Source organism: Homarus americanus, unplaced genomic scaffold (genome assembly GCF_018991925.1).
Source record: "Homarus americanus isolate GMGI-L3 unplaced genomic scaffold, GMGI_Hamer_2.0 scaffold58535, whole genome shotgun sequence".
In the NCBI taxonomy this organism is placed as follows: Eukaryota; Metazoa; Arthropoda; class Malacostraca; order Decapoda; family Nephropidae; genus Homarus; species Homarus americanus.
Window position 1 is genome coordinate 256,322 of NW_024741614.1, and position 25,805 is coordinate 282,126.

General features: G+C 38.2%; 1 protein-coding gene across 1 annotated transcript; it reads left to right on the plus strand.

Moving 5' to 3' along the window:
- Positions 1-5,706: 5,706 nt before the first annotated feature.
- Positions 5,707-24,893, plus strand: LOC121875998 (probable protein phosphatase 2C 7). Its single transcript, XM_042380852.1, has 5 exons — positions 5,707-6,513; positions 14,181-14,892; positions 16,979-17,109; positions 18,583-18,759; positions 19,303-24,893. The coding sequence occupies exons 1-5, from the start codon at positions 6,022-6,024 to the stop codon at positions 19,492-19,494; spliced, it is 1,704 nt and encodes a 567-aa protein (XP_042236786.1). The 5' UTR covers positions 5,707-6,021; the 3' UTR covers positions 19,495-24,893.
- Positions 24,894-25,805: the final 912 nt, after the last annotated feature.

Sequence of the window (25,805 nt, forward strand, 5' to 3'; positions counted from 1 at the left end):
GGCGGACCAATGTAATTTCACCTGAACACAGTTGTTATTGTTGACACCAGTGAAAATAACGACGTGTTAGGGGTCCTACGCCATTCTTCACCTCACCCGCCCTTCTTAAAGCTATTAAGGAATTTAATGAACTTCTTATCTCCCTTGCGAAATTCATTAATGTGTCCCCTCTTAAATAAAATTTTAATTTGATTTTCTCGCCCTCGCCCGCCGCCAGTCTTCCGACACTCGCGGCTGAGGCTTTCTTCGCTATCGACATATTTTTTAACGTCATTATTTTTTTAAAGCGTCGTTAAAATTGACATCCCGCCGGAAATTCTCGATTCTCGTTATGCACAAGTGGTTTATAGGGGATGCTCGTCCCCTATTTGTCACCAACATTTATTTTACACGTGTCATTCTTGGAAGGATGGTGTGTCGTCTCCCTGTAACACAATTATACATATTTATGCATTAAAATCATCATATATGTCACATTAGTCTGACACGTGTATCTAAACAGTGTAGGTAAACAAACAATAGTAAACAGTAAATCGGTTTAATCTAAATTAATTCAATAAAAACATCAAGGGACTCTGTAAACACAAACATCAAGGGACTCTGTAAACACAAACATCAAGGGACTCTGTAAACACAAACATCAAGGGACTCTGTAAACACATCAACATCAAGGGACTCTGTAAACATCAAGGGACAAACACACAAACATCAAGGGACTCTGTAAACACAAACATCAAGGGACTCTGTAACACAAACATCAAGGGACTCTGTAAACACAAACATCAAGGGACTCTGTAAACACAAACATCAAGGGACTCCTAATATAGTTTAGATTAGGTCAAGTTAGGTTACGTTAGGTTAGGAAAGCTTGATCTTCAGGTAAAATAAACTAGAGGCTAATGTACAGGTGATGAGGTGGATTTAGGCAGGTACTCGTGTGTTACCAAGTAGTGTGTGTGTGTGTGTGTGTGTGTGTGTGGCCAGGGCGCTCAAGAAAAAGTTACATTGTATCTAAACACCAATATTTTCATAAGAACAAAAGCTTCTAAAAACTATTTTTTCCCTCAAAACTTCCCGCCACAGAAAATCAACAACTCCACAACAGTTACACAAAAAGACAAAGAATTTTTATGAAACACGGGGGAGTGGGAGGGGGGGGTGCTGGTCCTCGTTCAATTCTATCGTAGTTTCCCTATTAACGATAAAAAAAGAAAACGAAAAAAATTCCCTCGGGCTGAGCCAAAGCGCACGAAAGGGGAGACTAAGAAAATCAAATTACGTGGCAGAGTAACAAGATGCTGGGGGGTAGGGAGGAGGGGTGAGGTGAGGTGAGGTGAGGTGAGGTGAAGGGAAGGGTGGAGGGGTAGGATGGGGTGAGAGGTATGGGGGGGGATAGGGGGTTTAGGCGTCATTTGCCATCACACCTGAGGCTTCTACTCACGCCCACGCCCACAGCCAGGCAGATATGAGTGATAGAGGGGCGTGATTTCTTCACCAATTCCTTAACTTTTATTGTTTATCTGATGGTTAAATTGGCGCCAAGATTATGTGAAGACTTTTCGTTAGCTCTCAATCTCTCTCTCTCTCTCTCTACAATGGATTAAGTCATCTCATTGTCATTTTGATTATATTTATGTATGTATATATGTATGTATGTATGTATGTATGTATGTATGTATGTATGTATGTATGTATGTGAGAGAGAGAGCCATAACACTATCTTAATGGTGTGTGAAAGGTCAGTGAGGGTGCCAGGTGCCAGCTATCTCGACGTTGTAAGTGCCATCACCTACACCTGTCACTTTCCCCTGTCACTCACACCTGTCGTCTTCACCTGTCACTTTCACCTGTCACCTTTACCTGTCACCTTCACCTGTCACCTTTACCTGTCACCTTGTAACTGTATCTTGTAACTGTACTTGTAACTGTACTTGTAGCTGCACTTGTAACTGTACTTGTAACTGTACTTGTAGCTGTACTTATAGCTGTACTTGTAACTGTACTTGTAACTGTATCTTGTAACTGTACTTGTAACTGTACTTGTAGCTGCACTTGTAACTGTACTTGTAACTGTACTTGTAGCTGTACTTATAGCTGTACTTGTAACTGTACTTGTAACTGTACTTGTAACTGTATCTTGTAACTGTACTTGTAACTGTACTTGTAGCTGCACTTGTAACTGTACTTGTAACTGTACGTGTAGCTGTACTTATAGCTGTACTTGTAACTGTACTTGTAACTGTACTTGTAACTGTACTTGTAACTGTACTTGTAACTGTACGTGTAACTGTACTTGTAGCTGTACTTGTAGAGTTAAATAGATGTTTATTCAGCAAAAGCGTCATACAATTTTACAAAAGTTTTCTGTATGTATATAGACAAATCAAGTATACAGTTTAGCATGTATGTTCCTATGTAGACAATGCAGGTATACAGCTCAGCGTGCATAAGACAACATAGGTATACAGTGTACATAGACCGTACAGATATACTATTTGAAGCGTATACCAATTCAGTGTGGGTATATAAACAATGTACTTAGACACTACAGATATACAAACAATGTACCGAGACACTACAAGCATACAAACAATGATAAACAGTAAGGCAATTCGACCAATGAGCCAATAACACCCCCCCCCCCCCCGAAGGTCAGCCCTCATCACCAACACAAAGCTCACCTCCTGGGCACAACACCTGGTCTTGGCAACTCTTTAATCGTCTTGGTATACTCAGTGGAAACTTTCCTCGGTGCTCAGTATAATTACACGTGGTTCTTTGTGTTCATGTGGAAGTTAACAACAAAACAATGAAGTGTCTCTTGCCAAGTGGGAGTCTTCTCCATTTTCTGTTTAGGTTCAATAATCTTTCTCGTTAATGCAATTGATACATATTTTAGAATGTGGAATTTCAATCTGTTTGGGTTATCGTGCACACTGTACGTAGATTTAGTACAATAAACAAATAATTTTCCACAGTAACACATTGGAGGAATTTAATATATCTTTCATTATATTTTTGTATTTAATTTTGTTTTGTGTCAGAGGACGTCTTATAATCTCTATTTTAAAGGAATAATTAGAAACAAATATATTACCTAGGTAGTTAGTTCCGTCATATCCACTTTCCACTTTACATAAAAGTAATATTTGCACTGGAAAAGGTTCTAGGGGAAATAACACGAGATTGTCATTAATATGTGTTTACCATCGTTTATAAATCTGCATTTTCTATATATACGCTGAGTGCCGATTTTACTTCATATATATATCTATCTATCAATCTCTCTGTTTATCTAACTATCTAATGCTCATATTTTACATCTGGGTTTGAATTTGTAACCCTCAAAGTTAAAGATTTATCAACACTCAAGACATCAATAAATAACGTAGTTGCCCAAGAAGACTCGAAGAAAATGGTTTCGAATATACGTCAAAGAAAATGGTCAAGTGACTGTGACTGAGTATGAATGGGTTATTGAAGTAAAAAACAGTAATGACACATATTCATACTTGAGCAAAAGTTCTTATTTTTACCAACTCTCTCAGTGGTCAGTAGGGATTACAGGTGAGATGCAGTAATACACTCAAGGACGCCTAGTCGCCATAGACACATGCAGTAGCACTTGTTTATACTGCAGTTGATACTCGAGGACCTAGTGACCTACCAGTAAAATAGATATTAAAGAATAGTGAACACAATGCGAAATAAACTATTTGTGTGTGAGAGAGAGAAAGGGATATATGGAGAAGAAATAGAGAAAAGGAGAAAGGGAGAAGAAAGAGAGAAAAGGGAGAAGGAAGAGAGAAATGGAAAAGAAAGGGAGGAAAAAATGCTGTGATACGTTAAACCCGATCAACTGAATATTATCCTCCCCATCCCAGTTTATTTCACCTTAAGATAAACCACCTTAACCTAACTCTACTGAGGTAATCTAAACCTAACTAAACTAACACCCCTCTCTTCCCCAGATAGCGTTAAGGTGTTTGATCATCAGCTGTTATACACTGGGTGTAAATCTTTAGGTGATTCCATTTCACACACACACACACGCACACAAACACACACACACACACATACACTCAGGCCCGGATTATCCATTAGGCACAGTAGGCACAGTGCCAAGGGCCTACTAGATATTGGGGGCCTACGAAAAATAAAACGAGAACTTTTCTTCCCCTTTTTCTACAGGTTATTATTAAATTGATACTGAGGTACTTTTTTCCATTTATTTATTACTTAATCCTATTAGTGTCCACCAGCTAGCTGTGCTTCTTGTAAACAAAACTATTTCTGTACTGTACAAGAACAGCTGATCTAACCCATTTTCTTTTACTCAATTCATGGCAAACATCACTGAATCTTATTATTTCGACATCACATTTTATAATTAGGTACTCGCTTGTGTTATTAGTGAATATGCTGTCAAATGGGGCCCCATATCTTGGAGGTGCCTAAGGCCTACGAAAGTCTTAACCCGGCACTGCATACACTATATATATATATATATATATATATATATATATATATATATATATATATATATATATATATATATATATATATATATATATATATATATATATATTAATTTCCTCTCAGCTCCGCCCGCCCGACTAGTGGTGACAAGCAGGGAAGAAGGTAAGTAAATATAATACTTTTACTTTTACTTTTATCCTCTTCACCACTGGTCGGCTCGTTAGCCGCTTGGGCGATCAATCACGTCTCTGATTACTTTTGCTTTTTTTTATGATTTATCTCTTAACAGAACACGATACACTTGACTTCTCTGAAACTGAACAATTCTCTGAAGTGTGCGTGTGGATAACTGCGTCTTCCAAGCACTGCTTGATGTTGGAAGAGGATGGCATAGTAAGGATAAAAGTCTTTTTCCTCTTAGTGTAACAATTTAAATTCTTTCTCTCGCAGTCTATTACTTTTCGACGAAACCATTAAATTCAGTGTATTAGCTCATGGTCTGTGTAATTCATCCAACAAACTCACATGACAGTTCAGAAGTTTATCATCTATATAAATGCAGAATAAACTTGTTTAGCGGCATTGGTAAACTCCAGACGTTTATGTACTTGCTAGAATTAATTTTAATACCTGAAATATTTGGTAAGATTTATTTTTTGTGTGTAAATTAAAGGAAACGTAATAATACACATGAATTTATTTGTCTTTACTTTTTTTTCAAACTTTTTTACCCTTTAACGTCATTAAATCAAGAGCTATTACTTGTTCCCATTACTTCACTCTCCAACCTTGTCCTCGAGATAAAATACCTCTCCCTCATACTCTTATCATCCCTGAAAAAAGTGTCATATTGTTGAAGAGATTGAAGGTAGGTTATCTTTAGAGGAGATCAGGAAGATGAGGGAGGAGCCGGCCATATATATATATATACACAATAGTTATCTGTCTCATAGTTTTTAATATATCATCATCTTCATCAGCTCATTATAAAAGAAATGTTTATGTTAATGACTGTCATAATGAGAGGCAATAAGGTGGGAGAGCTAGTGAGATACAGTATAGTCACGTCTCCATAGTGACTCATAAATCTTAATCTTCTTAGTAATGTTTGTTAAAGACTGTCATTATTCGTTGTATTTAAGGGGGGGAATTGAGATAAACTAATGTATGTGAGAGATAGAGATAGAGAGAGACAATAGTGACCCTCCATTGTGTCTCTCTCTACGGTGTAAACAACTATGACGTCACAGATGGCCCACCACCTGACGAAGGGGTCGACTCACTCCCTCATTTACCTCGTTTTATGGCTCATTATCTCACTTGTTTGATTCCTGAGAGAAGAAGAGGATGGGAGAACATGTGAGTGACCGTGTAGTATGAGAGAAGAGTTAAATAGCGAAGAGGAGAGTTAAATATAGTTGAGGGAGGGGAGGGAAAGGCTCTCACACTCAACATTGAGAGTTATTTTGGGTCTCAGTTGGTCCCTGAGAGTTGGCAGGGTGAGGCACTGCTGCTCTCTCTCCTTCTACCTCTACCACCACAATGGACGACAATATGGAAGACGAGATCATCTACGAGCTGTTCACTACCCACGCCCACATCACACTACGTTACCTTAGGGTCACCACAACGAGGTTGGTAGAGCTTATAGTACCTGGCCCGGGGGAGAGTTTCAAGACCAAGATGTTCCAGCCGGGTCCCTTCATGTTCCTCGTGTTCCTGGTGATCGTGGCCAGCGTCGTCCTCCAGAGCAGCAGTCATTTCGTGCGGCAGTGGATGGTCAAGGCCCACTACGTCCTCGGCCTGAACTCCGTCACCGAGACGACCTTCAAGACCATTGGCAGTTTGGATCTCGTGTCGAGTTCTCTGGGAAGTGATAATGTGTCGTGGGAATTGAAAGACGGGATCGTGGGGCTGTACGGCATGCAGGGGCGCCGGGGCAACATGGAGGATCGTTACAGCATAATTCAAGACGTTGACGTCGGAGAGAAGAGAATGTCCTTCTTCGGGGTGTTTGACGGTCACGGAGGTCAGGTAAGATGAGTGTCAACAAGTGCACGTAAAGTTGTCTATTACTGTTGTGTTTGACTGTTGAATTTGTACCATTCCAGAGTCGCGCTTCATTCTGCAAATATTCATAAAATGTTTGACAATATTGGTGCACCTGTACTAGTTATTCTAGGCACTGTTGTGTAGCAAAAAGTTCAGCGTTACTTTGAAAATGACCCACATTATCCACCCCGGGAGTCGTAAATTTATGCATTTTGTTTTTTCGTGCTTTCCTCCTGTCAGTCGTTCATCAGCCTCCACCTCGTTTGAACTGTTGTTGTTCAAGATCTTTATTTAACAACATGTTTTAAGTGCATAATCAATGTTACTTTTAATGAGGTAGTTTTTTCTCTAATTTTTTTTTAATATACAGTATAGTATTCTTTCCTAAATGTTTACAATATAACAATGTAAAAAATGAACCACCAGTTAAATCATTGTATATAAACTGTCAGACAGTGGCATAATGACATTAACCTTATTTAAATACAGTATATTAAGCAATAATCCTAACCTAATGATCTTATAATACTGTTTAGTTAGGTTAGGTTAGGTTTGGTTTGGTTTAGTGAGAACAAGAGAAAATGAAGTTCATGAATACAGCGGCCACAGCGTGAAAAGTTATGTGACTTATCATTTGTTATTCTTGATCAATGACAGTTTTTACGTGTTTAGCCACAGTGTATGGGGTCCACTCTCCGCTGAATGAAAATTGTCTTGCATTTCCCAAGTGAAATATTAAAATTGGCATCCCTGTAGCAAAGGGGTTAAAGACCTTTGTTGTTGAAGTACGGTAATAACATTCTAGCATCGAGGTTGAGGCGCTTGAAATAAATACACCAGCTACCGTACATCCCAGACTGCAGTAAACCTTCCAAGAGAATCTCCCAGTAGCCTCAGATAAATGCAGTACTGTTTATTTATTCAGTAAAATTGTCATCCAAGTTTACATTGATTCACTGTGTTTATAGACAATGCAGGTTTACAGTTCAGGAAGTGTATAAACAGTGCAGGTATTTTTACAATGTACATAGTCAGTATAGGTATGTATAAAGTGTACATAGACAGTGTAGATATGTATAAAGTGTACATAGACAGTGTAGATATGTAAACAGTGAACATAGACATTACTGGTATGTACACAATGCACTGAGACAATTCAGGTATACAGTGTAGCTAAACAGTGCAGTTAGAGAAACATTGGTGAACAGTAAGGGAATTTAACCAAGGATAGCCAACAAAGCCTCAGATACTTATTAGGGTCTTTTCCTTAGACTAGAACCCCACATCTGGTAAAATATTGTGGTTAAGTTAATGCATCATGTTGGGTGAGGTTGGTCCCACTTACCAGTCCATTATAATTCTGTACAACCAACCAACTCTTGCAACACATTTAGCACACTTATGTCATTCTAACGCATGGGACTCTGGCAAACTGTGTACCTTGAGATAAAAACCCAAAATGTGTCAAGAGGAAGCATCACCCAGCTAAAATATTCAGAGCAAGCAAGGAGGACGTCTTCTCTTTGTGGTCAGGAGTCTGGCACTGAGTTGGTTGATCATATCATCCAGTTTGTAGCCAATGTCAAAAGTGGATCTTGGAGAACATGTGTTTGTGTGTGTGTGTGTGTTTGGCAGCGATGGCTCAGCTTTCAACCTGATCGACAAGTAATGCCTCCAAGTGCTGTACAGGTACCTCTTTTCTGCACTAGTACTGTCAGGAATTATAGCTTGATCATATTTCTGGAACTTAGTAAAGGTTATATACGTCTGGGGTCTTGGGAACTGTTGGTGTTAAACTACAGGAGTTGTCTGATCCATTCCTTAAATTATTAGAAGAAAATTGATAAATCTATCATTCCCCTTCAGAGTGACTTAGGCTTTCCTTATTACACGAGTTATTCATATCTAATACACTTTCTTGACTAAGGTGACTCTCTATTGAGACGTCCGCGTCCTTCTCTCATCCACGTCACATATTTGATTGGTGTGTGTTATGATGTCACTCTGCTTACATATCAATAGATCATCTCACTCACTGACTCACACTGTCTTTATAATGGCTACCTGTCCCCTCCTTACCTGCCACTCTATTACTTTACTTAACCATCATCACCACACAAACATTTATTATAGTCAGAACATAACCACAAACTTTCATCCGTATTTTTTAAAGGCTTCTACTCTTTGTCTCTTCAATGATACAAATTAATTTTATCATTTCTACAGTTCTCTTTCTTATCATATCTTTACAGTAGTTTAGATATTTATTGTTTCATATTTATATGGAAAGATGGAACAAATATAACTTAAAGAGTATGGTACAGTATACTTCAAAGTTTAGACCTCTGGTATACTTTATATTTCTGCTCATTAGCCAGAAACTTATCATTTATACTCACCATACACAAATACTGTTCCTTGATAAATAATGTTAATGTAATTAATTTTCTTGGTGATGACAAGTTACTGTATCATTAACCAACATGTAAGAACAGAAAGATTCTTATAGCACTACCAAATAATTAAGGTTCACTTGTGTCCTCTCAAGTTGATTTCAGGTTGTAGGAAGAGATTATCTTTGGGATACCATTTTACCTTCTTGTCAAGTAACTAAAGCCTGCCACAGGTATTTTTACTATCTGCCAAGCAAACCCAAAGCTGTCATGGCTTCTGTCGCCATTTGTGCAGGTGTTCAGCTGTTGGCTTGGCAGGACACCATCAACAGGGTGTGTTACATATTTTCAATTGTGCGGCTGCTTGACCAAGGCTTGGCTACTGGTGCAAGGCCCGGCTACTCTCGGAGAATTCCCTCTTTGCTCTTCCGAGATTTCCCCTGGGACGGCGTCTCCTTCGACCCTGGTACAGTAGTGTGGTCTGGCCCTCAGCCAGTCTATGGTGCCAAGATAGCCTGCGTCAAGACCAAACTGCCAGTGTGGGTTGGCACTTTGCCTGTGTTTGTTTATTAATTAATGGTACAACTTGAGGCAGTTTTTCTGTTTTAATCTTTTATTGGTGTGTGTTTACTTCATTTACTATTAAAAACGAACAAGAAACAATGAAACTATGTAACTACAGTTATCAATTTTCCTTTGAAAGTTGTCAACTAAGTAAACTTTAGTAATAAATGTCCTGTGACTATAATCTTCAAGGAGGAAAGTTCACAAAGAGATTAATATGGCTTTATGTCAGACAAAACATAATCATTATTACTTGTCAACATTGTCACTATAAATAACATTACAGTAATGTGTTTTCTATATACCTAACCGGGTGGTAGAGTAAAAATACATCCCATCACACACCCACTTCCTCATTATGCTGCTCATGTTTACAGCAACTTCTTACACACATCCCCATGCTGGGTGAGAGCCAGATGTATACTGTGCATGTATTACAGACATAACAACTCTGTAACTTGTCTTCGTCTATCATGTGACTGTAATATAGATGTCTCATAATAAACTTGGAGTCCTTCTCATGAGACTGTACAAGTGGTATATGGTTGTATACATGGTAGAGTGGTTGAGACTCACCTAAGATTTGTTAGAAATGTAGAGAAAACGTTTGTTTGTGGAATTTGTTTACAGATACTGAACAGGAGGATAATGCCTAGGTAGGAAGAGGGGGTGTCTATTCAATACTGTATATAACTTAGTACAGTAGCTGTGCAGTACAGTGTTTAACAAGGTTGGGAAGGACAAGGATACACACTCATACTTGAATCAACTAATAGACTTGTACTACACTTAAACCTTAGTTAATATGATAGGTACTTCTTGTCAGTCACTGAATAACCAACTGTCACACGTAACATTACTCTGGCAGATCATACAAAATATCTTCACTAGTGTTGCACAAGGACAAACTCTCGCAGACTTTGAAGCCTTTGGGTCAAATGACAAGTCAGAGACCATAAATTCCTTGAACAACCTGAGAGATGTCGAGATGTGCCTTTCATTTGATGTTGCAACTCTGGTGGCAACAAAGCAATTAGTTGTGCAATCACAAGTCATAAATTTATGGATCAACTATTGCACAACCATGGTATTTGTTTTACATGGTTAGTGAATACTGTACTGGTAGCTAATGAAAATATCAGACATCAGGTGGAGGCAAAAGACAGTACACAGTGACCATTGCTTCAGTTCACAACAAACAGCATTAGTGACCTTGAGGTCCAGTAAGCATTGAGAAAATAGTTTATGACTCATCAAAGGGTAGCATTTACCTGAGGATGCCAGACATCACTGATTTCTTGATGTTGGCACTGGCACCCCACACCACATGGTAGAGTATCAGCAGTGTCCTTGACATCTACAGTGCCAACCTGTACTTTATTAAGAGCCATGCAACAAAGATAAAAAAATTCTTCTAAAGATTATCCAAAGCATCTTTTCACAAAATCATATAACAAATGCAGAAGGTTTTTAATCTGTAATAATAATTATCTTAAGCATTGATAAAACACACTGTGTCCCTCAAGAATGTTAGTGTGTGGTTCTGAATCATTATAACTGTTATCTACCATTACCATATAAAACACACCATTATATCTTGTACACTTGGCTTAATCAGGGACTGATTTGATGTACTTAAAATTGCTAGATGACAGGAAATGGATTCTTAGAGAGTTTCAGTATAACCATGATGCTCCACCTCCCTCACAAACATCTACGGTAAATCTCTGAGCCAACCACCTCGGCCCTCCTCTTGCTCTTAAGTTTCTGCAGAAGACTCGGGTGTTGATTGGGGCACAACTAGCTATATATATATGGGGATCCTGATTGTGTACATGATGTGGGGACCGTGTGATACATGACTGGGTAGACGAGTAGGGATGAATTATATACTGGGTACGTGTGCGAGGAAGAAGACGCCAGGGCACTTAACGGAGAGCTTCACTTTACCGGGAATGTTTTCATAGACTGATCCAAGATATTCTGGACTACACAGTGTCAGTTATAAGAAGTTTTACTGTATGTATTGTCACCCACATTTGCCCCCAGTGTACAAGATGTGTAGCTGCGTACTGGTAATAAATTTTAGAACCAGTTTTTAGGTTGGCAGTACAGTAGTTGATAACACATGGGCTGTGATAATCAGTAGCTTCCTTGTCTCTCAGCATTATTTTCAATTAATTAGGGAGAAGGTCATTCCCAAAACTGGATCTTCACTGATATTGAGAAGGAATGAGTGAGTGTCAGTTAGTGAGTGTCAGTTAGTGAGTGTCAGTTAGTGAGTGTCAGTTAGTCTGTTAGTGAGTGATTAAGAAGCAGACACTATTGGAGCAGTGATGTCACACAGCTGAGACCACTTGTTGGCTGTAATGGCAGTGTGGTGTGTACTGTACTGTACAGAGGTGAAGGACTCTCTCCCAACATATTTTATACTTTCATTTCCACAACCCATTATAATGATACATTGTACAGTAACAACTCACAACATAAGAAAATATAAGTGAAAATATATGAAGGTCACTTAAGAACTACTACAGTATATAAAAACAGTAAATACCAACACCAGACTGACAGCTGCACTTGGCCACATCATGCCCTCCTGAGATACTGTACCATGGTTTTTTGGGTGGGTCAATCTTCCACTGTCACTCTGAACTGTCTTACTGTACACATAACAGCCACATAATTTAGAAACTCTGAATACTCTATAATGAAGTTCTTTTTGTTGACTTTAGTTGGCTGATGGCAGAAGTGTAGGGCTCTGGATGCCTCCCATCTTTTCTCATAAGATTTTAATGTTCCTCTCCACGAACACGTCACTTACAAACTCGAGGATTTACCGTACTCACATAAAAAATGACTGGGAAGAATTTATTTGTTGGATTTATGATTCTTTCTTCATTTCATATAGAAAATATAACTTGTGGTGATGTCATTAATACTTACTGAATTATATATTATGTACTCCCACACAGTGAGCCTCCCACCCTCCTCCCTCCATTCCTTCCTTGCCGTCAATGTCTCTTAAATGACATTAACCGACCCGTGTGAAAGTACCTCATGGTGTGTACAGTACAGGGTGTGGCACCAACAAGAAAGACATATTAATAGATTGAAGCAAAAACTTTAGTTCTATTCCTCCTCCCCGGCAAGTCACGTGTCGGCCACAACACTTAATGTTTAGACTGGCGTGGCCTGGCAACACTCGGTCACCTGGTTGTGCCTGTGAGCTGCAAGGTGTGAGATGCCAAGAGACCCAGAGTTAAAGGTGAGAGTTGGTCTCCTTGAGCCAAGCGATGGGAACAATTATTATTTGCAGATACTGTACTGTACTGTATACTGTACTGTGCTGTACTGTACTTCTCGGAAAACATTTACTAAAATCATTAACAAGTTTTATTGAAATTTTACGCTCCAAGTACTGTATCTTTTAATGATGTAAAAAAATGTAAAGCATGTAAAATATTTTGTTGGCCCTTTGAACACTGAAGATAAGAGGATTGTCACACTGTATAGTTTATTAATAGTAAGAGAAGAGAGTTGAGTCAGTAAGTGGTATTATAGTGAAGGTGGACGTCCTCACACAATGTTTGGATCCTAAACAAAAACTCAGAATCTGTAATGTTGACGATTTTTTGTATACAGTGGTCCCTCGGTTAACGAGCACAATCCGTTCCAGCAGGTTGCTCGTTAACCGAAAAACTCGTTAACCGAAACCATTGTTTCAATGGGTTTTTGGGTAATTGGTTCCAGCTCACCGAAAATTGCCTAAATTCAACAAAAAGAGGTAGAAAAGTACACTTACTTTGAGGTGTGTATGTAGAAGGCTCCTGGATGATGATGATGATGGGAATTAGAATTGGGGTGGAGGAGAAGGGAGAAGAGAAGGCTTTGGGGTGGAAGAGAAGTCACCCCATGGCACCATTTCACCCATAAAATTTTAGTTCTCTTGGTGTAATTCAAGATTATTTTCTTTAAATCAACACTGCACTGCATTATATATTGTCAATATGTAAAATAAATTTCAAAATGACCAATAATTTGCTTGGAAACACAGAAAAAAGCGATTAGTTGAAGAGAGTCTCAAGCAAAATGTTACCTCCACTGAAAACAGAGAGAGACTAATGCCTGTCTGGTGTGTTAACAGGCTGGATGGCACGCCAGAAATTAGTTTCTTTACCTTCAATTATGTTCAATAATTGTTAAAATGACTAAAAAAGTTAATATTAAACTTTTAAAATTATTGAATAGTATAAACTTCTTGATATTTACTAAAATAGTAAGGAATTTAAGCCCTAAAACCAATTACTGTATTGGCGGACTAATACTACAGCTGGTGGACCGCCAAATGCAAGCGAAAACATGTTGAAGTCGGCTCGTAAAAAACTCGTTAATCGAGGGATTGCTCGTTAACCGAAGTTAAGAATCTTATGGAAGGTAAATCGTTAACCGAAATCTCGTTAACCGAGGCACTCGTTAACCGAGGGATCACTGTCCTGTACTGAATAATTATTTTCCCGCAGCTGGAAATGAAGGTTAAGATGACAGCTGAGAAGGAATGGTGTGGTGTTAAAGGGTTAAATATGACATAGTTAGGTTCCTATTGTTCTGTGTTATGGTATGATTGTGTAAAACTGTTCTGTATTTAGTAGAGAAGTAAAGTGCTACAATTAACCTGTATCTCCCTCACAGTACACTGCTGAATACGTCAAGGACAATCTCTTCCGTAACACAATAGAGAAAATCAAACAGCTTCGGAGTCAAATTTCACCTTCAAAACAAGAGGAAAAAGTTAAGAATGGTAATAATAATAATGTAACCCGGAACAATAGTAAGAACAGCGGCGGTGCCGGAAAAAAGACAGAAAAGCGTATTACATCAAATAACTCGGATAAAACAACAAACTGTGGAGTTAGTGTAGAGAAGCAAGGGTCAATGAGTGAGGAGAAGGTGGTGAACGACCCACAGAGTGTTAACAGTACCAAGGCCAATGGGTCTGAGCCTCAACAAGAGAAAGCAAGCAAGGAAAAAGATGTGCTGGAGAACGGTGTCGTGGAGTCCGGGACAACTGAAAATTCCAAATCTAATAAGGAAGATTCTTCCGAGGCTTCGCAGAAAGGCAGCGGCATCGAAAATATCCAAGATGATAACTCGTGCTCGGCATCTGAAGTGCCGATGAAAAAAGACGACACGTATAGCAACGTAAATATAAAACGCAACTCCATCTCCAACAACGGCGCCACAAACTCCGCCAAGGAGAAGAAGGAGGAGACCAAGACGAGCCACGAGCCAGGATACATCGACTCTTACAAGAACATTAACTATACTCGCCTCCTGACTGACCAGATCATTGCTGTTGACAAGCAGGTGGTGGATCAGTGCAAGAGCCGGACGGATATGTCTGGTGAGTGGGAAGGATTTATCTTACCTCCATTACTGTATTTACTTTGATAACCTCAACCCTCGTGGCATTATGCTACAATGTGTTAGTCAGATCAGTTTTGGATGCATCCCAGTGCTATGTGTCCCAGTCATAGTGAGACCCAGTGCTATCTGTCCCAGTCATAGTGAGAGCCAGTGCTATCTGTCCCAGTCATAGTGAGAGCCAGTGCTATGTGTCCCAGTCATAGTGAGACCCAGTGCTATGTGTCCCAGTCATAGTGAGACCCAGTGCTATCTGTCCCAGTCATAGTGAGAGCTGAGAGTGAGACCCAGTGTGTCCCAGTCATGAGAGCCAGTGCTATGTGTCCCAGTCATAGTGAGACCCAGTGCTATGTGTCCCAGTCATAGTGAGAGCCAGTGCTATGTGTCCCAGTCATAGTGAGACCCAGTGCTATGTGTCCCAGTCATAGTGAGAGCCAGTGCTATGTGTCCCAGTCATAGTGAGACCCAGTGCTATGTGTCCCAGTCATAGTGAGAGCCATTCTAGATAGCACATCATTTAGCTTGGAGCTGTCTTAAAAATTCATGAGAATCAGGTCATGGTCATAGGGTCAACTGGCCATCAAAGACATTAAGAGTCTCACTGATATATAAATTTTCCATTAAATTCAGGTTTTATGAGACCATGACAGACCTGAGGTTAATGTCACACCTGTATACTGTACTGTATACTGTACTGTACTGTATACTGTACTGTACTGTGTACTGTACTGTATACTGTACTGTACTGTATACTGTGTACTGTACTGTATACTGTGTACTGTACTGTATACTGTGTACTGTACTGTATACTGTGTACTGTACTGTATACTGTACTGTAGGATTTTTTATCAAGATCATTTACAGTGTTGTGGACAGTTCCCAAAGGGTCTCTCAGGAAAGCACATATTGTTAGGTTGAGTTTGTTTGTACTGTACTGTACTGAGTGGTGGATATCAGTCCAACTTGAGGGCATATAGTGGAGGAAAACCTCATAAGATACAGATATTAATTAGAGGCTACAGTATCTAACACACACATATAATATAGCTACAGTACTGTGTTTACATACAAACACTTACTGAGAAACTCTATAGATGTACTGTACTGAAGATGCCACATCACATAAGCCTATAAGGTCTTCACTCAGTGGCCGCCTCTAGGTAGGAGTGGCCACATCACATAAGCCTATAAGGTCTTCACTCAGTGGCCGCCTCTAGGTAGGAGTGGCCCTATAAGGTCTTCACTCAGTGGCCGCCTCTAGGTAGGAGTGGCCACATCACATAAGCCTATAAGGTCTTCACTCAGTGGCCGCCTCTGGGTAGGAGTACTTCACTCAGTGGCCGCCACATCACATAAGCCTATAAGGTCTTCACTCAGTGGCCGCCTCTAGGTAGGAGTGGCCACATCACATAAGCCTATAAGGTCTTCACTCAGTGGCCGCCTCTAGGTAGGAGTGGCCACATCACATAAGCCTATAAGGTCTTCACTCAGTGGCCGCCTCTAGGTAGGAGTGGCCACATCACATAAGCCTATAAGGTCTTCACTCAGTGGCCACCTCTAGGTAGGAGTGGCCACATCACATAGCCTATAAGGTCTTCACTCAGTGGCCGCCTCTAGGTAGGAGTGGCCACATTGTGTTAATTATCTGTGTTTGGTTTATACCCATTTGTCTACTCTGAAAATGTCGCATATTCCTGGAATGTCTACTGTCAGTTAATGATAACCAAACCTAACTTAATGGGAAGTAAACAAAACAAGAGTCAAGAGTAGACAGACTGGGATGTTATCAGTGTATGTGCAATACTTTATAACATTATATCAAGGAAGTGACACAATTAATTTTCATTTATATTAAAACATGTTATCCTGTACATAACCAGGGTTGATTGTACTGGTCATAGATCTGCATTAATATAAGGTGACTTGAGTGCTTCTTTTCACTTGATTTATTGTGTCGTTCTTCATCACATGTGAAGCACTCTCATGGTTAGCTGTTGTATATTGGATAACTCTATTAGAATATGTTTGCCATTCTTTCTCTACTTCTGGTCTTTGTTCACTCTCAGGAACAACAGCAGTGATCGCTGTGTTAGACGGTGAGCTGCTCATCATTGGTAACGTGGGAGACTCGCGGGCTGTGATGGGCGACCTTAAGGGATCAACTATTCCACTTTCATTTGATCATAAACCAAACCAGGTAAGGAATAGAGCCACAATATAGACAGTAGCCTCTCACTACAGCTAATAAAACTTCTTCACCTCTCCCCTGAACCTCGAGATTCAGACTCATGAATCTGAAGCATTTTATGGACAGAATAATGTATCAGTCTACTGCTTCAGGTTCTTGAATCTGAATCTCGAGGTTCAGGGGGAGAGGCGAACAGTAGTTGACTGTAGTACTGTAGTAAGGCAGAAAGTGAGGACCATTGTACAGGACCCAAGCTCCTGATGGAGGAGTTGAAGTCAAATTAGTTAATAGATCATCCCAGTGTAGTACTAAATGACTGTTAAACTAACCACCCTAGCCGGTGTCTTATGATGCTCTTCATAAACCCAAGTTCATTTAGGTTTAGTTGTTCATACAGTAACACTTTGTAGACGTCTTCATGAACTATACAACTGATCTTTTACAACCACAGATTGGGTTAGTAAGAGCAACTTAAAGCAGTTTTCTTATTGTTGAAAACATGAGAAGGTCTCAGTGTTGGTGCATGTCTTTCATGTCAAAAATTTTGCCCTTTTCTTACTCATATATCAGGTAATTTTTGGCAAAATTTCTTATTGTTTTAGTGTAGTTAAATGTTGTACCGAGAGAAAGTTTGGTGATACTTTCCTGAATTATGTGCCTGAAATCCAGTCATTAACTCTGCTTGGATGGTTGAGAACTTTAGGTCAAGCTCGGCTAATATAATTATGATCCAAACAATGAAAAAATATTTTCTCCCTGACATCATCTAGCAGACTGACATCTTCCTGTATACTACACTCACCTTCTACCACAAAATCCTCCATGTGTTTTTGTTTCCTCCTTTACAGAGATGCTACAGTACTGCATCTGGATGTCACTGGCATTGTTTGCACAAAAAGTCTTGTCATAAGAACACATTTCTTTTGGATTTCCATCAGTTCTCATGTTCTTTAAAGCTTTGCAAACTGCTTCTTTAAAATCATCAGCCAAGTCTAAGATTTTCTATTTTGGAGCAGCTTATGAAAGCCTTCTGTTGTCCTGAGGAGAAACTGGGAAATAAAAAATGACAGTGCAGTAAAGTATACTGTACTGAATATACTTTGGACAGTTTTAGTTATAGACCAAGAGCTGTTGCAGATTTAATATATGAAAGACACTGAATAACAGCTGGGAAGTTAGTGATCAGGGTGTATACAGAACGCACTTGTCAAGACCAACGGGTATCTGAAAGCTGTACTCATTCAATTTCCTTTAATCCTAATTGAACTTGAATATGTTTAAGTTATCTGTGATTTATGTGTGATTCACGAAAGAATCTGTACACATATTCTGGTGTGTCTAGGGCACATGCCCCCTGGGGCCCCCTTATTCTGCCTCTGATCCACAGTGGCCCCAGAAATATGTTGTTGTAGGCTGTTAAGAGGTTGGCCATGATGGGGCACACTCGTGTTACAGGTTATTTATACCTCATGTTATTTACAGCTTAAAGAACGTCGGAGAATTAAGGAGGCTGGAGGGTTCATCACATTCACCGGTGTGTGGAGAGTGGCAGGAATACTGGCCACCTCACGGGCACTCGGGGACTTCCCTTTAAAGGAGCCCCGTAAATTGATCACTGCTGAGCCAGACGTTCTGACCTTCAGTCTGCGGGACCACAAGGTGGAGTATACCGTACTGTACTGTAGGGGTTGACAGTAACTGGTAATGAATTCCTTTATCCTCTCAGTTATGTATTGATAAGTAATGATGATATGAAGTGACTCAGTAAGAGATAGTAATTATAAGTACTGTACTGTCTCTCAATACTGCCACAGCAAACAAGAAGCCAATGTGACTTGAATGTGTGTGTGTGTGTGTGTGTGTGTGTGTGTGTGTGTGTGTGTGTGTGTCATGTATGTGTTTGTGTGAGTCTTGTTTCCTGCCACCCTGTAGTAAGCAAGGAATGAGTTGAGAGATTAAATTAATATGTCATTATCTGTTTTAGTGTTACTGTATATTTAGTTGGTTAGATATAATATGTTAGGAATGAATCAAGATTGTGGTCACAGCATATTATAATCAAACTACAATACAGGTACAGTACTGCACATATATTTTTTAAGGAACAAGTAAACTATGCACTGTAGCAGTAATAGTTTACCCAAGCACTATACACTTTATGTTAATATAATGGATGCCATTAAAACTTCTTCTTTTTTCCAGGCACACTTTGTTATTCTGGCCACAGACGGGCTCTGGGACGTACTATCGAACGAAGAAGCCGTAGCATTTGTCCGCGAACATATTCACGAACCTGACTTTGGGGCCAAGTCCCTCACACTTCATGCCTACTATCGTGGGTCTCAAGATAACATTACTGTAGCAATTCTTAATATAGACAAATTGTCTCTGTAAAAATGTATTTATTATATACAACACAAAAACTTGTGTTATCAGGGAAATTTCTAATGACTCCAGTGTGAGGGATGACCCATCTATATCAGTACAGTAGGTCTTATAAGTACACTTTTGTATCCTATGATAATTGGTCACATTACTCATTAATGAATGTACCTACATGTACTGTAAATTATTAAGCTTACTGAATCATAAACTACTACAGTACTACAAATTTCAGGAATATTTATTCAGAATACAGTACTGTACTATGAATAAGAATTCACTTTAATTTGCTTTTGGGTGATGCCTTACCATGACATATTCTGGTTATATCAAAGTCTCTTACTTGCTGTAAATTCAATGAAAATGTGTAAAAATTCAGATCCACTATTATCATAATCATGCACATTTAAACTTCACTGACATTGTACATAAATTATTTCATTTTACCATTATTGCTCCAGTGATAGTGTTGAAACACACACACACACACACACACACACACACACACACACACTAACTATATGGTAAACCAGTTGTTAGTACAGTAAATGTCTGTTATTATAGTGATGACTCAGTGGTGGGCAGAGCATTAGGAACTGTTCTTAATAATTGGTTACACTAGTCAAAAGGCATTTCATTTAGCTTCTCAGCTTGAGGACATAAGTGTTATAAACTTATTTGACACACAATGTAAATAATAAATACTGAATGTGTTTATATAAATGGGCTTTGGTAGTCTTAGTGTTTATCTTATGTGTGAAAGTTCATCTTTTGATTACTAGTAATACACTAACGTCTTTGTGTTCCAAACCGTTTTAGTAATATTCGATTCATTTCCCAAAAAATACATTTATAGAAGAAATTAGTAATGTTCCAGTGATTACCAGAGAATATCTTTGTGTGCTGTATTGTTTGAAAATTTGGTTACTAAACAACTATAAAATACTGAGCAAAATCTGTCCATGTAACCGTTGGTGGTAGGAGCTCCGTCCTCTAGGCTTGTGTTCAGAGCACCTGAGAGAAGCCGCAAGTTCTGAATAATTGTACCTGGTAAAGTGTTGTTAGCTTTCTTAGATATTTGGGCCCAAGTAAATGCCAAGATTCAGTTCATTTATTATGAATTTTTGGTGATGATCAGTACCAGATTTTGATCTCAGTCTCTCCCTAAACGTGCCCAAGTTGACGTTATCAGAAAATAGTGTATTGGCAGTTTTTTTTTCGTTTTTTTTTTTTTTTACATTAACTGACATTCAAATTACAATAGAGCAATATCTGTATGTATGGAACATATACAATTAGTAGTACAGTAATATATATTAGAAGCTTAAATTAGCCCTCCAATCATGAGGGCTTTTGTTCTATTAATACTGCTTCCCTTCTTACCCACAGTGGCTCATTGAATGTCCTCTCGATACAAATCATTTGAATATTACAGTACACTTTCTCAATTACTTGCACGGCCCTCCCATCCACCTTACATATTCTCAGATCCTGTTTTGAGGATATTTCCTTGGTTTATTTAGACCCTTTATGTACTGTTATTAAGACCCTTTATGTACTGTTATTAAGACCTTGGATATAATATTATTAAGACCCTTTATGCACTATTTTTTTATTATAAATTTTGGCATAAGTGATGTTCATTGTTTTGTGATATATATTTAATCGTCAAGTACTGAAGAGATACCAAAATCTGAGTGACAATGTTGTTTAACTAAATTATAAGTTTCTGTTTAGTTAGGGACGTCAACCCTGTGTACATTGATGGCAGGCTACACCTGTATTAGGTATATATCATCCTGCAGGTGACCAACAGTATCATCAAATTTAATCCATTTTATTCCACTGTGTCAAGGAGGAGTTTATTTATTTCTCTAAGATTGTATTATTATGTATTAATTTTTACCTGTGGTGTGTAGATGAAGGAGTTAGACCCTGTTATTGTGCGGCAAGAGTAATACCATTTGCTTGTACTGTACTAGTGATATGCAACATAGAATCACAACTCTTAAATGTGCAATAAATTTTCCAGTGATGAGCATACAAGTATGTGTAATGAGGTGATGGACCCACGTGTATGAGCCAACCACAGTGAGACTTTATTGATGTGGCACAGTCGTATTAAAGACGTCATCCTTGTTGTTGGTTAATCCTACCGACGGTGACTCTCCACACGATAAAAAGCTTATGTTGTAAAGGATTTTCAGAAACCTAATAATTATTAATGAAATGAGATTTAGGTCTTGCTATTAACAAATGTTGGGTTTCAAAGTATTGATGACATGTTTTTTGAGTTATGAAGAGTTGTGGTTAGACTGTTACCCAATACAATTAAGTTTTTAATAATATGGTTGTTACAGTATATTGTATAGCAAATAATGAGAATAATATGCTCAGGATTAATATCACCTATATATTATGGTCACATTAATGTTGAATAGATGACTGTGAGTACTGTATAAGTTTTACTTTGATGTATTCTGTTGTTGTGTACAAGTATATCCTGTTGTGTAGATCATTTGGCTGATGGTAAGTCATGCGAATTGATGTTGGCATCCAGAAAATGCTCCTTACCTGCCTCTCTCTGGTCAGTGTGGCAGTTGTGTTCAGTGAGCCATCGGTACAATAAAGAAGCACCACAGTAAATATTTGTAAAATGAATTATATAAATTATGGAAGCCTATAGTTAAAGAATTTGTATAAAATAGCAACATATGAAAGAAACCAACAGTATTAACTGTTTTTGGTGGATACTTTCCATAACCATCGAGACTTAGATGTGAGATCGGGTGTGAACCCAACCTGCTGGCCGTGTGAAAGCGCTGACCAAGGTAACCTGCCAACTGTCTTACTGAGAGAGGGCTCAAACAGGTGGTAAGTGCTGGAAACATTTACTTCTTGTATTTAATGTTATAGATTGTGACTTACATAGTTAGATTATCATCATCAGTCACTTTGTCTAAGTTGAATGCTCAACACTTGCTAATACTGTAACTTGGTTTTGTTAATGTCAGTGATGAGTATGGAAGCTAATTTCTCTCCAGTATTGTCCAGAAGGTTCACCAACATCCTGGTGACAAATAAGATACAGGTATGTGTTATATTTTTTTGACTACTGTAATATACATCTTAATTTTCTCAAAGTACAGTATTGAAAGTGTAGTTAAAAGCCATTTTGTTTATTGGGCACATCTGAAGTAAACAGTAAAGTATGATGTACTGCTTCCTGGAGTCAGTGATCACCTTTACTTTATGGAACAACAGAAATTGGTTGTCCTGTGTCATCAGCTACACTCTTGTGGTTGACAGTTCCACAACATGTTTGTTTTAAAGTGCTGTACTGTACTGTAGTACTTTACTTTACTTGTAAAAACTTTAAATAATAAATCTACTAATGTATTTGTTAACACGGTAAAGGGTGTTAGGTAAAACAATATTAAGTGCTGAAATTGAAAGTTAAAATCTCATGGAATTTGTTTAGTAGAGGAAATGGAGTCAGTTGTGCCTCTTTTAGCACAGCACAGACTATACTATAGGGAAAGTGTGTTAATGAGGTCATAATTTAATTTAGTTAGTTATGCCACTGTGATTAGCTGTGCCAATATGTGACTCTTCAACTTTAGTAGCAATATGTATGTTTTATGATAGAGGATACAAAGGAATATTGAAATTTATACTTATTATATTCAATTTTGATTAATTTTCTGTGATAATGTTTTGACATTTGTCAACAATATATTATGAGGATGGTTGGATGAATATCATGTGCTCTCCATTTGACAAAACATAAAAGGAGTTTCTTTTATCATTTACAAACAGTGTACACAGTAAACCCTTGATTTCCTTGTGTTGCTGGAGGACGCTGCAGTTAATGAAATCACAGAAGTCAACTGATAAGAAATATGGTCCCCAAGTATCATTCTTGCACCCTCTATATTTAACTATAATGAATCCTAACTACCCCGTTGTAGTAACAGTGTACAGCCACTATAGGAATATAAAACTGTACACAATAATACACGGAGGATGTTGGACAACTCGCCCAACCTTCAACACTCCTTCATTTTATCTGAGGTAGCTTTAGGAGGCATCTGAAAGGAACTTTGATGTTCAATAATTACTCTCTTATGTTTCTGCCGGGGGATGGTCTTTTTCTGTAATCTATATATTCTAATACTGTAGCAAGGTACGTCAATATTTCCCTGATTATCTGGTACAAAGAATTTTTCCATGGAAATTAATTTTCCATTTGTGAATTATGTTTTTTTACCATCACTGGAACAATGAAGCGGCAATGTGTACAGGAATTACTTACTGTAACAGTGAAAATTACTGCCTCCGAGTAAGTCAAACTCATGAAGTTGAAGACTACGGAAACTAAGGATTTACTGTCTCTTCAACACAAATATGTGTGTGTACAATAATCAAAATTAGATTTTAAATGTTACAGCTTTTGCTCCCATAGATCAATGCAACAGACTTTTTTCAGTAACATCTTAAACCTTCTGATTCAGGTACAGAACTGTACCAGTGTTTCACACGTGTAGCTCAGGTGTGTGACTTAGCCAGTTCCTTCTTTATCTCTGCTCATAAACTCATAATTCTACCTAAACAAAATGATTTTATCTGTCACATTACTTTTAATATTTTTATAAACTTGCCTTATCAATAGACAAAGGTCTGTTTTATAACAGAAAAGAAGAAGTGTGTGTGAGAGCAACAAGGGATGTAATGTACAGTAATTCATTCATTTCATCTTGATCATGGCTGCACTATTATTTTCTGTCTACTCTTTCATGTTCATATTGCAAATGTTCCTGATCTTGTTGACAAATACTTCAGCAAGAATCATTATAGCATTGCAGTAACAACATTCAAACATTTACAGTAAGTTGTACCAGTTGTCTCTCTCAAAAGAAGTTGTACCAGTTCTTTCTCTAAAAATGTTGTACCAATTGTCTCTGTGTTAAAAAAGTTGTACAATTTCTCTCTAAAAACTTTGTACCAGTTGTCTCTCTCTGTAATGTAAAAAAATCATCTCTTGGCTCTTTAACATGAAAAGACATTGACTGTAAAAAGGAAATTGTGTTTTTATTTATATGTCAAAATAAAAAAAGGAATAAGAGTGGGAGTTGTACTGTACGTGTAAATGGTGTATTGTACCTGATGGTCGTTCAACATCAAACAACTTGTTGGCTCACGCTGTCATTCCCATATTCTCTTGCACTTCACTCAGTTGCAAGTCATTGTAGCTTAATATGTACAATGACTTCATCTTTCATTGCATCATTCCTAGGTGTAGACATTTTGTTTGGGTTTTCAATGTTAGTTAATGTAGAAATGGTTTATATAGGGTATTTCATTTCTTATTTTTTTCATATGTTTTATGGAAATTAAAGTATATGTATCAATATTGTGTATTTTTTCTTTTTGTGGTAAACACCTGTGAGTCGTTAAGTAATTAAATGACATTATGTAGTTGTTCTGTCGTGTCAACTTTACCCAGTCATGATAGCTGTGTTGACAATCTACTCTATAGTTTCCTATCATAGTTGCAGTCTTATACCATCGCTTAATCTATGGTCATGGTAGCAGTACAGTAGTTACACTTCTAATTTATCCATAACAATGGTTGCACTATTACACAGTCAACTGCATCCAGTCACTAGTAGTATTACACCCAACTTCATTTTCAGTCATGGTAGAAGTATTACATTGTAAACTTAAGTCATTGTAGCAGTATTGCATCATCATCAACTGTATTAATTTACTCAAGGTCATTGTCAATTCAAGAGTAAATAATAAGAGGACTTGGTTCAGAATTGAGTCGAGCACAATGAGTTCACCCCTTGAGTATGATGTATTAGCCCTTGATTATAATGACCTGTTTATTCCCCTCAGTATGAGATTAGATTTGGGATTGTTATTAATCTCAAGAGGGAGTAAGACATTAATTTTGGGAGCCTAACAAAAACTTTCAAGCTCATCCCACTGTAAATCTCTGTTCTCCATAATGTCGTCACTTTGCCGACATATCCTGCAACAAGTGTGGTACAGTATGTATGTCCCAGGATGTATCTCACAACTGTTGCTATATATTTTCCACAGACCCAGTTTAATTTCCTGTTTTTCTGACTATATATGTGAGACCTTTTTGCAACTGCCCTGAGACAGATGTAGGCTCAGCCATTACAGCATTGGTTGTACCATGGCTGAGTCAAGACATACATCATTACTGTACACTATTTGATTCTAGAGACAAGAATGACCTTCCCATGCATAATTACAGTGATATTGGTGAAGATGCTGAATTTCCTCAAGAT